The sequence below is a fragment of the Xenopus laevis genome, chromosome 1L, assembly GCF_017654675.1.
Source record: "Xenopus laevis strain J_2021 chromosome 1L, Xenopus_laevis_v10.1, whole genome shotgun sequence".
In the NCBI taxonomy this organism is placed as follows: domain Eukaryota; kingdom Metazoa; phylum Chordata; class Amphibia; order Anura; family Pipidae; genus Xenopus; species Xenopus laevis.
In genome coordinates, this window is record NC_054371.1 from 151,328,697 (window position 1) to 151,342,949 (window position 14,253).

Here is a 14,253-nt window from a genome sequence, read left to right on the forward strand (position 1 = left end):
AATATAGCAATTTTTTTTGTATTTAGCGCTATAAATCTTTTTGCAGAGGTGGAAATACATGAAAACTCAGGCAGATTTAGAAAGCTCGGTTTCTCCCAAAAAAACAATATAGTTTCCAAGGTAAACTAAAGGTTTCCCCTCAGAAAATGCCCCTAAAGTGAGAGAGCACAAAATGTTTAGAAAACGTCTGGCACTGTAAGGGAATGAAATGCCAAATTCTGCTGGCACTTAAGGGTTAAAGTTGTGCGTGTATATATGTGTATATATATATATATATATATATATATATATATATACACATATATATATACACATATATATATATAATATATATATTCTTTTATAGTTCTATGGAAATCAATAAACTAAATGTAAAAAACAAAACAGACAAGTAGATACAGAAAAATATTTTAAAAAATAGTATATAGTCAATTTTTTTTAATTCACCAAATTAATGAAAATATACTTTGAACAGCTTTCTAAATCTGTTCCTTAGTCGAGTTAATGAATGTATTTGTCATATTCCATTTGGAGTCAGGAAGTATTGGATTTTTTCTTAAATTTCCTCCAGATCAACTAGAATTTAAGTAGGATTTTTATAGGGAAAATGTAAAACTCAATGCGCATGTGCTATTTTTTTCAACTTTGACCACTAGGGAGCTACTGCTGTATGTAACAAAAGATTAAAATGTACAAATTTTTTTTCTGGATAATGGGCTTCCGGATAATGGATCCCATACCTGTACCCTGTAGTTGATGCAAACTAAGATATAATTAATCCTTATCCTTAAAAAACCAGCGTGTTGGGTTTATTTAACGTTTATATTAATTTCAGTAGACTTAAGGTATGTAGTTCCAAATTACGGAAAGACCATTTTATCTGAAAAATCCAAGGTCCTGAGTATTCTGGATAACAGGTCCCTTACCTGTGCTATATTGTACAACAAAGCAACAAATAAAGACCATTTTAGATTAAACCTGTATCTACTACAAAAGATTTGTTGACCCAATGATTGCTATGCTGTATACATTCTGTGATTAACAACCACTTGTACTGCAGGTTAGCATTTGCACTCACATTTGCATTACAGTCTTTTATGGCAACTGAGCTTTGTGGAAATTGTATCATTTAATTATTAGGAAGAGTTATTTTTGCCTCCCGTTCTCTCTTCCATGCATAATCGCCAATCACCACTGCACATGCCCTGTCCTGCTGTCACGTACTGAGCTTAGGGACTGACACACAATATGCTGAATGCAGGGAAATCATAGGGCCCTGTACGGCAACATTTTCTGGGCCCCCTGGTCCCGCCCACCCCCAAACCCCATCCCATATCTCACCCAATACACAAAGACAGAGCTAAAACATTAAACCCCCCTAAGTTATAAAAAGCCATTGGTGGCCACCCCCCCCCCCCACACACACACACACATGTTATAAAAAGTCATTGGTGATCAGGGGCCCCCTTCAAGTAAAAAAAAATACTGATGGCCTGGGCCCCCCACAAGTTATTAAAACCCACTGGTGGACCCTCCTGCTGTCAGCATGCTGTAAGCATCAGAAGAGAAGACTGGAAATGCCATAGGTGCATGATTTTTCTGCTATTCAGTTCTCTGTATCGTCATTGGTTGATTAAGTTTAAGTCCCGGTAAAGCTGCATTCGGATTGGATAAGCTGGAGAGGAAGATCTTACTTCACCTATCCAATCCCTGTACAGCTTTACCGGGACTTAAACTTAACCAATGAAGATACAGAGAACTGAAATGGAGACTGATCATACACGCACCGGAGCTCCTGTGCTCGTTTCTGAAGATTTCAGCACACTGACAGCAGAGGGGCCCGGCTAATAAAGCAAGTGAAGCATGGCCAGGACCCCCTTATACACCAAATACCTGCCGGGCCCGGGACAACTGTCCCCCCCCCCCCCCCCGATGGCAGCCCTGGCTGAATGTAAATGTCATAATATTAGGATGAGAGAAAATAAATGAGAAAATTATTTAGGTTATTGGTACACGGCAGTACAGAAACAAGACACTCCTAACAAATTCAAGATGGGAAACTCCTGTGACCACTTTGAAGGCCTGGATCATTAGCACATTAGGCCTGGTATGTAGCTAGGGTTGCCACCTGTCCAGTTTTGACCCCGGTATTTTGAAGGGCTGCCCGGGTCAAAACTTCCTGCCTGGTTTTCCAAATAAGGAAAACCGGATAGGATTGCCCCTCCCACAATGTAACGATCCGCCCCTGCCGCATCATGGCCCTGCCCCCGCCCGGTCTCCACCAGGTGAAAAGGTGTCAACCCTATGCATAATATATAGGTGGGACCACAAAACAACAATGTAAAAGAGGGAAACAAAATCAGGGGATGTAAAATTGAGGTTCTACTGTATTCATACATATTTTGGAGTGCAGTGGGCCCGTTTTACAGAGGGTTTAGCGCCTTTTCAAGAATAACTACAAAGTGCTAAGTTTTTCTCCAACTTGTTTTTTTTCAGCTCTGGACGAGAGCAGAGGTGGCATGGGAAAGGGCTTTGGACAGAGACGGAAGGATTCAGTAGTTATGTGCAGTGAATCACCTTGTTGCTGAGGTACCAATACTGCAGTGTTTTAATTTAGCATCAAGGCGCAGCTGTGTCTGGGCTTGCCCATCTTTTGCATGAGGGCCACCTGCACCCACGGGCACAGCTGGGGTCTGAGAGGGAAGCGCACAATCTCATTAGGCAACTGGAATGTTACTAAGAGGGGGCAGACGCTTCACTGTCACGTGTCCTCCTAAAAGGGAATCCCAGTGACCTCACTCCTGTGCTTTCCTTATATTGTACCAGCAGAGGGAGGGACTCCCCTGCCCACAGTGTGTGTCATGTGGGAGCTTGTTTAAAAGCGAAGGGAGGCGCAGAGCAGATGGGATTAAGCGTCTGTCACACGAGCAGGGAGACACGGCCAAGAAAGTGATATACACTGTGAGGAGCTGGGCACAGGGGGCACAAGAACACCTGAAAGCAGGCACGAGAAAGTGGCACCTACAGGTAGGTGGAAACACATGGAATCCTACTTCACATTCTGACAGGAAGATGTGTGTGGGGGGCTCAGAAAGGTTGGACATCTCACCTCTGTATGCACTAGTCACAGGGCTTCTGTATACTATATATATGTGTGTGTGTACATGATTTATAACTATATATACATACACACATAGCCCCTGCCTTTATGAAGACTTGAGCAGGTAACAGGGAAAGATGGATGAAGTTGATGGTTGGCAGTCAGTCAGTCATTGCCCTCTGTACTGCTAATACAGCTGAGAAGCAGTGTCTGTATAGCTCCTTTCGATAGCTGCGGACTCTGCTCACCCTATAATCACAAGCCCCAGCTCAAAAACTGTTCATTTGCCAACATATAGGTATGAATGGGGTGAATAAATCCACAGTAAAGATTCATGTTCTGCACCTCTGTTACATCAACTTAGGCAAGGAAGTGGTTAATCACTACTTTACAAGTTTATGGCAGGGAAGAAGTTAAAGTAAATGCCCCCCATTTCTTATTGATAAATTGCTGATCTCACAGACTGAGGCATAGAAGGGCTTAATCATTGCCTCGCATAGCTGTCATCCTTGAGCTACAGATATCTGGCAAGGAAGGAGTTGGTCATTGTACCAAACGTCTCTAGCAAAGAAGCGGTTAACTCGTTTCCGAAATATATATATCATTTTAATCCTATTATTGTAACCTTTATTTGTTAAGTTATTGGAAGCCCCCTGTTTGTTATAAATTCTTGTAAAGTGCTACGTAACTTGCTGAAGATAAAAATTGATATAAGTGTCAACCTGTGCTCTACAGATTTTTATAAGGGTTGGATTCTACAATCCTTTTGCAGGTAAGTGTTCATTTCCAACCCAGCCTCTATATGCAAGGAATATGTATGTTTTTCCTATGTCTGTGTGGTTTTCCTCCCACACTCCAAAAACCTACAGGCAGGTTAATTGGCTCCTGATAAAATAGGCACCTTAGATTGTAAGCTCCACTGGAGCAGGGACTGATCTGAATTATATTCACCATAAAGTGTGGCAAAATACGCCCTGCAATAACTGATGCAGGGACTGATCTGAATTATATTCACCATAAAGTGTGGCAAAATACGCCCTGCAATAACTGATGAATAACTGCAAGCATGGAAGGGGTTAATCATCACTTTACAGAGCTCTAGCATGGAAGTGGATGATCAGTGCTCTACAGACCTCTAGCAGTGAAGTAGTTAAACACGCATCAATCCACGAAGGTGGTACTTGTTTTGCTGGTCTCTAGCATTCAAATGGTTAATCATGGATTCTAAGTCTGGCAAAAGTGCCTTCCTCTGTCTGTGAGTGTGTGAGACGTTAGCCAAGTCTCTTGGGGAATTGGGAAGTCTGAGTCTCTCAGGGACAGCAGCTAACCCCATACCATTACAGAGATAATCATCCAATCCCTGCCTTTCTCAGACTTTATTTCATGTCGTCAATCGAAGTGAGAGCTATTTTTTTATTGTTTTTTTTTTAAAAAAATTCAGGACATTATCACCCTAATGACGTGGAGTTACTTGATGTCTTTGGAGGGGGTGGACACATTTATAATATAGGGGTGATGCGCAGTCAGACAGGAATAAATATATAAAGTATGGGTGAATGCAGTCAGTAATGATGAGTCATATCAGGAGCAAAGGTGCCATAGAAGCAATTATCTGTACCAGCGGCAAAGCAGGTATTTTATTCCTACAAGGAAATGATAGGCTTCCAGCATTTATCTAGGTATAAAATTATTGAACAAAAAAAAATCAGCGCTGGAGGCGTGGACTTTCCTTAATACAATTAGTGGATGGTGGGGGCAGGGATAATCAGAGTTTGTCCTTTGTCAGAGATCATCCTAGATTATGAAGCAGGGAGAGGTGCCATAATATAATACTCCGAGACGGATTTGATTCGATAAGGGAAGATTGGCATTACATAATATGGGGGGGATACCTTAGCATGAGGAAACAAGAGACAAAAATAAGCAGCGCTCACCCCCTTGAAAACAGATGGTGGGGACAACAATAAGATTTCCATTAACATCTTGATGCATTCACATATTTAGCAACACAAAAATAAACATAGTGGGAGATCACTACTACACCAGAGAGATGAGATCAGCAATGTTGTCAATATTTGTTTTTTTTTTCTAGTATAACTAATGAAACAGTTGCTATGGCTAACATCTATGCAGGGAGACAAAGTTCAGCGATACACAACATTTGGCACTAACCAATGGCTGATAACGGATACTGGCAGCTCAGTATTTCCCCAGCAACGTGTGACTTTAAAGCCTTTGGGGGTCATTTATCATGGCAGGTGTATTGATTGGATGCACTGGGCCATTTGGACCTGCTCTAAACAGGACCCATGCAAAGGTTACGTGTACAGAAAACTGAAACTGAGGCCATAAAAGGCAATATTTTATACTAAGCTACAAATGACCACAAATGTATTACTTGTACAGGGCAACAGATGGCCGAGAAGGTTACTAATGGCAACCCTGGGGAAGTAGAATGCTCTGTTGCACTGCAGTATAGATCAGTATTTGCTTTTGTTTGTTGTTATTATTTCTTTATTTGTTTAGCACTTTATAAATATGCAACAACAAAAAAACAATATCAGGCCCAATAATCAGGGTGCAAGAATGTGGAAAAGAAAGCAAAAGGGTAAACTAGTGAAAAGGGAAGGAAGAATAACAGAAGTGCTAATGACACCCTGGGCTTTTTGATTGTTGCTGTGCTCAGACAGAACTAATTGACAATCAAAAGCTTCAATCTAAATGTCAGAACAAGTGGTTCTAAGTGCTGGTCCAACTATAACTTCTAGGTCAGCCATTGGCAGAGCATTTCCTATACATCTGTAAAGCAGTGACAGACAGATAGGGACACTTTAACTTTTTTAAATTGCTGGTTGGAAGTCCAACTTGATTTGGACCGTATACATATATCTGGGTTATGTATCAGTGATTGTTATTATTTTTTATTACCACAGAATCTACTATGACGTTAAACAAGAAAGAGAAATTGGGAGTGTTGCAGCAGCACCGGGGGAGTCTCCCCCTTTCCACAGGACCTCACAGACGGGGCAGTATGCCATTGCCTTACAAGTACCAGCTGAGACGCACACAAGCAGTAGATGAGCTGGACTGGCCAAGTGTCCATTCTGGGTCATCAGACTCTGTCAGGTCTTCAGAAAGTAGCCCAGACAGTGGGGTGTACAAAGTGATGCTGCTGGGCGACAGTGGAGTGGGAAAGTCAACCCTTGCTGGCATATTTGGAGGAGTGGAGGACACCTTTCCCCATGGATCAGAACATCCAGGTAACTTTAGGAGTATGAGAAGTGAGTTAAGTAAAGGTTCCGAAATATGTTCCAGTTGAATCTCACCCTCGCCATTCTGTTACTTACAGACGACACTTATGAAAGGAATTTGCTTGTGGACGGTGAGAAGACTACTTTAATTGTATATGACATCTGGGACCAGGTGAGATGGTAAACATAAGGCATTCCATGCTATATCATTAATGTCATACACAAAAACGCTAAAATACCATTTTCTCAGTCACCTATTCATCAGCCATTTGCTCCACACATGGTAAAAGTAACCCATGTGCCCACCTTTCAGGCTGGTCCGCAAAGTTGGATGCAGGACAGTTGTCTCCAGATGGGGGATGCCTTCCTTCTCATCTTCTCAGTGACAGATCGTAGCACTTTCCAGCACCTCCCTAGTCTCCTCTTGCAATTGCGCACAGCTCGTCCTCATCGCCACATTCCCATCATCCTTGTTGGCAATAAAGGTGACCTGGCCCGCTCAAGAGAAGTCAGCATGGAAGGTATAGTCTCTCATGGGTGCTATACTATTAGGGAATAATGTATAATTACTGTAATTATTCAACCCAATTGTGTACTACACATCCGAGACCCTGATCTTTTGAGTAGCTCAAGTCTGTAACAGGATAATATGATTTTGAATAGAAGGCTATAATGTTAATATATGGACAATTATATACCCTGAGCCTCTGAAAAACACTACTGTGCCATGAAATGAATTAGCAAGCATTCTCAAAGAGGCATCGATTCCTACAGATTCATCAGAAAAACGGTATTTACATTTGGGGCTTACGTTTTGTCAGCGTCCCACAAAATTCATAATATTTAGCAAAGCAGAACAATTTGGCAGTAAAACTGATTTACGTTCTGGTTTATGCTTGCATTGGTAAGGATAACATTTAAATATCCTTCCTTTCCCACATTGCTGAAACTCTAGCTATCTTTATAACAATACATTCACAATACATTGGCCCCCAATTCCATCTAAAAACTGTTCATTCCATTATCGCAGACTTTGAGCTTTTCAAAGACAAGATAATTTGTTCTGTGAAGGGGTGATATATCTCTTAGAGGGGCTGTATTATATATTTCAGAGGGACGATCTCTGGCGGGTATGTTGAACTGCAAATACACAGAGATTTCAGCTGCACTACAACACAACACCCATGAGTTGCTTGAGGGGGTAGTAAGACAGATCCGCCTAAGGAAGGATGAAGGAGAACAAACTCTGCAGACCCCAATCCTCCTGACCCCTGGCCGCAGAGAGAGTCTGACCAAAAGAGCACGCCGCCTTCTTCAAGGGCTGATGGGAAAGCATCGTGGCTTTTTCAAGCAGAGATCAAAGTCTTGTCATGACCTTTCAGTACTGTGAAAAACTGACTGGCAACATGCAAAATGTAAGCAACATAGTGATCACGTGGAAAAAGAAATGGTGTTACACCAAAGAAGGTGCTGACTGATATGACTGACTTCATGCTGAAACACAAACTAACCACATCAGTCATGGTAGCTACAGACAGATCATCTGTGACCTAATGGCATTGGGGTTAGAGGTGTGTTAGAGTCAGTGAATGTAATGAGCAAGCTCATTCCAGAAAGGGTTAATGGCTGTCAGCCTCAGTGTTGCCAAACCCCTGCCAGAACCATGTAACGCCATTCACTAGCCTCTCGGCAACCATTCTATATTTCAAGTACTTCAGACTTTCATTGCACATTTTCTAAGTCTCATTTTTACAGAATGTTCTCATAGTGCTGAACACGCCTCATCTTATACAGAACCTTTGATTGAGTTTTGTGTCAATATTGCAAGGTGATTTTGTGTGGAAAGAGCCGGACAGCAGCGTCTCACAGGGCGCAGTGCAGACGTGTAACTCATGTGGCAGATTAGATAACGGGTAATGATTGTAGGACCCTCGTATAGGGACAGCTTGGGGGCTGCAGGTCATTCTGGAGGAGAGAAATGTAATGACAACAAAAGAAATAAAGTCGTTTTTTGAAGCTGTTGGAGTCGTGTGCAGGTGATGTGTGGATACTCTGGGCTTCAACAGGGAGAGACAAAGTAAAAATCTGCATGTGAGAAAACCCAAAGGGCTATAGAAAATCAATATTTCAGGCACATATTTCTATATGTCACATGGATTAGGAGAGGTTGCTAAGTGTTTCAGTTCATATTTTCTCTAGACACCTTTCTCCCTCCCCTCAAAACAATCTCTCTAAGTCCCGACCTTAAAAGGAGATATTCATCTGAACAGCTTTTGTTGTCATGGAAACCACAAGCCCACCATCTTGCACTGCTCCCCTGTATCTGGGGGAGCGGTTTCCTTGGAAACTCATGCAAGGTACAGCCCCCCCCTTCCATAGCACAGCGCAGTCTATTGTGATTGGAGCAGGCGCAACATAAAGAACCAAATGTTCCTGCAAGCAGCTTTCTCAAGGCTCTGCATAGACAGAGCATAACAATATTGTCAACTCGCTTGGGATTTGTACCTGACAAGTTGTGGAGGATGATCAAGTGATTATTGGCAGGGAAGTTTTACATAATAAATGTTCACATAATAAGGTACCCAAGCTCACATTCCTGTTTTCCACAGCGAGACGTTCCCATCATCAGATGAAAGATACCAATACACTTGAAATAACCCAGGCTGGTCTCATATTGTAGCCAGATGCTTTCCTTTATTGCAGAATACATATGGAAAAAAAATTCACAGAAGTGTATGGGCAGTGGTACAACACTAGGCGTCCTGCATTATGGGGATGTCTGCCCACCTTAATTGCAAAATGAGGTACCTGCTTTTAAAATATACCTAGAAAAGGTAGTGCCCCTTGGGCAGAGGTGCTCACCTATGAATGTAGGGTACTTGGTAGCAGATCTCCCCTGGCTATGGGAACTTGTTTTTAGGTTACATGCTAATATGCCCTTAACCCTGGGCCTCAGCTGGATAAAGTCAAAAGGCCGTCTCCTGCTTGAACTACTTGCCTTCCTGAAGAACATCTCCAAAAATAAAGGGGCAATTCTTACGCAGAGCCTGGTGATTTAGGGAAACTTCCAGCACAAGGCACTTCAGCAGTTTGCTCTTCAATTGTGCATGTGCCGATACCTGTGCAAATGTATTTATCTCCTGGTATTTATACAGCGCCCACACATCTTTACAGAGATTATACACCAGTCCCTGCCCCAGCGGAGGTTACAATCTTAGGTTCCGATCACATTCACACAGAAGGGTCAATTTTATCAAAAGCCAATTAACCTGCCTGTATGTTTTTGGAGCGTGGGAGGAAACTGCACATAGTGCTTGTACCTGTCACTCTGGACTGTGAAAGCCAGTGCTGTGCCTTACACCACCTAAATGCATTGAGGTGCTCTGTATTAATGTATTTACAAGCACCTTCCTTGAAAAAAGAGCACATTATGGACATAAATATACAGACAGTGCTTGCTTTTTTGAACAATGCACCATTTTAATAAAGGAGCCCTATTGGTAAATTGGCAGTGTGTGACCCCTTTAAAGCCACACCTGTCTCATGCTCACCTTACACACAGGTTAGACTAGTGTAACCTCACCCCAAACTAATCCTGACACCCCAAAACCACTACCACATCTACTTCTAAGAAAAAGTATAACCATAAATGATTGAACAGAATAACAGGTAGTGCATCACTCTTAAAGGAGAACGAATGGCAAATTACACTTGGGGGTACCAAAAGTTAGACACCCCAAGTGATTAAATTAACTTACCTGACACCCCGGGCTGGTGCTCCGATCAGCAGAAAACTGCACCGACCCAGGGTTCTTCCAGTGAGCACCACGGAGCGATCCTCTTCTTGCTTCCTCGGTCTTGTCACGGCTGTGCATGCGAAGTAGAGCAAAAAGCAGGCAATTTCGTTCTACTGCACGTCTGCCCTGGGAAAACCGAAGAAGGAAGAGGGTTGCTCCATGGTGCTCACTGGAAGGACCCTGGGCCGGTGCAGATTTCTCCTGATAGTAGGGTTGCCAACTGTCCAGTTTTGACACGGGCAGCGAGTTTTTTTGAAGGGCTGTTCTGGTCAAAACCGGTTTTCAAAATTAGGAAAAACAGGCAGTATTTCCTGGGATTGACGCGGCAATTAGCCAATCACCATATCATAGCCCCGCCCCCGACATCACAGTCCCACCCCCATGGCATTATTGCCCCACCCCAGCTGCCTTCCCCGGAATTCGTCGGGGGGGAGAGAGAGGTGGCAACCCTAACTGACAGGAGTACCAGCCCGGGGCACCATTGTAAATTGCCTTTCCTTCTCCTTTTACAAATATGGCAAACACTCTATCCAGAAAGCTCCAAGTTATGGGAAGGCCATCTCTCATAGTCTCCATTTTAGTCAAATAATTGTGATTTTTTTCAGTAAAACCTATGTACTGTACATTACCATGAAGGAATTTCCTGCCCCCTAATGCAAGGTGGAAAACTGAACACACTTGCTCTCCCCATTATTAATTCCCTGCTGGAATATGCCCAGTTCTTTGGTCCGACTTTAAAGGAAGGGTGGTGCGGGAGGAAACGGGTAGTGCATTCGGTACCGGCAGGTTGCTCCTCCTTTGATCACGCCGTCAGTATCCCGCTAGTCGGATATCTGTGCTCAGCTCTCTGGTCCAACTCTAAAGGAAGGGTGGTGCGGGAGGAAACAGGTAGCACACTTGATATCGGCAGGTCGCTCCTCCTCTGATCACGCCGACACTCTCCTACAGTTGCGATACAGGCAATGGTTGCATAGGACGATCTGGGACGGTGCAGAAGATTAGGCTCGATAATCCCTCCTTGCTGCAACCTTACCTGAGTTGACATCATGTCAATCATATCCACGTGGATATATACCCAAGTATAGTTATCTTGTAAGCATATTTGTGTGCTGCCATACTTTGGCCCAATTGTATACAAGGCTACACATTGAAACGCAATACCATTTGGTCCGTCCGGTCCGCTCACACAACGTGGATCTCCAGCACTTTGCTGCAGTTGAGAATAGTTGTGGGGAAACAGCTATCACTGTGAATAAAAACCCATACAACTATCTCAATTCTCGATAACCGTTTATTAGCTGCTGACTTCGTGTCTATTCAGCCTCCGTACCTAACCTTGCTTTTAACATATCTAATATATACTTTTTTCGTTTCATATCAATTTTAGATGGTTATTAGTAAAAGTTACGTTTTATTTTTTACCATTGGGACTTCAGATTACAAGAGTGGGAAGGTGCAATGCGATGGGTCATACTTTTTTTCTTTTTTTTTTTGGGCCAGATTCTAAAATATGCTATTGGTAGTTCCCAGTACTAAATATCACCAGGAAGTTACTGGCATGCTGTGTTTTATAGGTAGGCAGTCAGAATGATACCAAACATGGGGGGTGTCTGATAATCTAGTGGTGGGTATACAATGGCGTCTTTCTTTAAAATTTAGTTCAAAGGGAGTATCTGCTATCAGCTTGCTAGCCAAATTGATGTGAATCCTTACAATGCTGAGCACTACTGCACTGGCATGACAGATGGGCTTTCAGCAGAAAACTAAATATTCTCATGCTGCCCTCTAGTACAAGAATGAGTTACACCTCAAAAACACAGCTCTTTGGCAGCTGTAGCCTGGTCGACCATTAAGCAATCCCCGTCCACATTTCAGCCATGCAAAAGCTCAGGCATTTGCCATCGCCAGTACTAAATCTTTTTTTGGCCATGGGACTGCTCGGTGACTTCTATAAAACTTACAGAGAGTGCATTATTAACAATAAAATCTGGATTAAGTGTAGCTACGGCTGTCAGAGGATACTGGGAGCTCAGCATGAGCTGAATAATTACAGTGCATATCACCTAACTTCCTTATAAATATAATTCTTTATACAGGTGTGAGAGCTGAAATCTGGAAACCCATTATCTAGAACGCTCCAAGGTGTGGGAAGGCCATCTCCCAGAAATTCAATTGGAATCAACTGAAATTTTTAAAAACAATTTCCTTTTTCTCTGTATTAATAATAAAACATTACTGTGTACTTAATCCCAACTAAGATTTAATTAATCTATTTTAAACGTAAAACAATCCTATTGGGTTTCATTAAAAGGGTTGTTTATCTTTAAATTAACTTTTAGTATGATGCATGGAGTGATATTCGGAGGTTCGTTGGTTTTCATTTTTTAATTATTTGTGCTTTTTTTTGTTACTCAGCTTTATATTCAGCTGCTCTTCAGTTGGCAATCTGGATGAGTAATAAAAAGTAGCAATAACAATAAGGGGCCAATTCATTAACTTCGAGTGAAGGATTCGAAGTACAAAAACTTCGAATTTCGAAGTGTTTTTTTGGCTACTTCGACCATCGAATGGACTACTTCAACCTTCGACTACGAATCAAATGATTCTAAAAAAATCGTTCGACTATTCGATAGTCAAAGTACTGTGTCTTTAAGAAAAAACTTCGACCCCCTAGTTCGCCACCTAAAAGCTACAGAACCCAATGTTAGCCTATGGGGAAGGTCCCCATAGGCTTGGCTAAGTTTTTTTGGTCGAAGGATAATCCTTCGATCGTTGGATTGAAATCCTTCGAATCGTTCGATTCAAAGGATTTTATAGTTAGATCGAACCATTATTCCTTCGATCGCAGTATTCGTGCAAAATCCTTCGACTTCGATATTCGAAGTATTTTCATTCCCAGTCGAAAATCGAGGGTTAATTAACCCTCGATATTCGACCCTTGATGAATTTGCCCCTTAGGGCTCTTACGCATGAGCATTTTTACCTGCGCTCCCCTGCATTCCGTTTTTCGGCGTTCAGCCGCAGGGGAGCGCAGGAATAGACGCATTTCATTATTTCAAATGGGGCTGTACTCACACAGGCGCATGTAGGCGCCGAACGCAGGTTGAGACGCAACATGCTGCATTTTTCCTGCGTTCGGCGCCTACACGCGCCTGTGTGAGTACAGCCCCATTTGAAATAATGAAATGTGTCTACACAAAAAAACGGAACGCATAACATTTTTATTCTCCAATCATTGGTTCAGAGTGCTGCAATGATGTCACGTTTGCAGAGCAGCTCAGAACCCTCCATAAAGGGCTACAGCACATGCACGACTGTTCAGTTATAATATATATTGGGATGATTCCGGGACTCATTGAGGAGCACCATTACCAAATAAGGCCCAATGTTGCAGGTCAGAATGTGACTTCAATAAGTGATTTGAAGCAAACTCAAATTAAGCATTTCTGCTGAGATATTTTGCAGTATATTCAGACATGGCTTTTGGCGATTAGTTGGAGATGTGATGCAGCTATCTGACCCATAGTTGTCTAGTAGTGCGACCTACATATAGGGGACCATATTGACACTGTACAACACACCACAAACTTCGTGGAACAGGTTAGAACTTTTCTAATCTCAAACTCCCCGTTATTATCTTTATTTTGAAACTACAACTACCTTTTTACTCTTATTGTTTTTACACAGCACTTACATGGGCAAAATCCCTTTAAGCGTTCCAACCATGCAATTCTTTTTTTGGTCCTTACATAATATGTTCTTCTCCTCATTCTTTATAATACTTTAGTTTACTGCTCCATATTGTATATCATATTCTAAAATTCATCTCACCTTTGCTATATCTTTTCTATCACCTTTTTATCATTTGATTCCTCCATTTTCTTCATTGCTTTTACTAGATCACATTTTTATAGCCCCTAGAGCTTAATTTTTCAACTCTCCTTAGGCCTGTTGATAAAAAAAATGTTTTCATCCCTGTAATTACGATATATTCTCACTAGCTGGGAATAGATTTTACTGTATGGGAAGGATGAAAAGAATAATTTATTAAAATGATGTTTCCAGCTAACCCTTTATAGTTTGGACATCACGTTATCCTGTCCAG

At 42.0% G+C, this 14,253-nt stretch overlaps 1 protein-coding gene across 1 annotated transcript; it reads left to right on the forward strand.

Annotated features, from left to right (window-relative positions):
* Positions 1–2,849: 2,849 nt before the first annotated feature.
* Positions 2,850–8,367, forward strand: rem2.L (RAS (RAD and GEM)-like GTP binding 2 L homeolog). Its single transcript, XM_041564994.1, has 5 exons — positions 2,850–3,027; positions 6,034–6,360; positions 6,450–6,523; positions 6,665–6,872; positions 7,464–8,367. The coding sequence occupies exons 2-5, from the start codon at positions 6,042–6,044 to the stop codon at positions 7,739–7,741; spliced, it is 879 nt and encodes a 292-aa protein (XP_041420928.1). The 5' UTR covers positions 2,850–3,027; positions 6,034–6,041; the 3' UTR covers positions 7,742–8,367.
* The last annotated feature ends 5,886 nt before the right edge of the window (positions 8,368–14,253 follow it).

Coding starts and splice junctions, on each gene's coding strand:
- rem2.L (XM_041564994.1), top strand. CDS start 6,042: ATGACGTTAAACAAGAAAGAGAAATTGGGAGTGTTGCAGCAGCACCGG. Junction 6,524..6,664: donor TATATGACATCTGGGACCAG/GTGAGATGGTAA, acceptor CCCACCTTTCAG/GCTGGTCCGCAAAGTTGGAT. Junction 6,873..7,463: donor AAGAGAAGTCAGCATGGAAG/GTATAGTCTCTC, acceptor TATATATTTCAG/AGGGACGATCTCTGGCGGGT.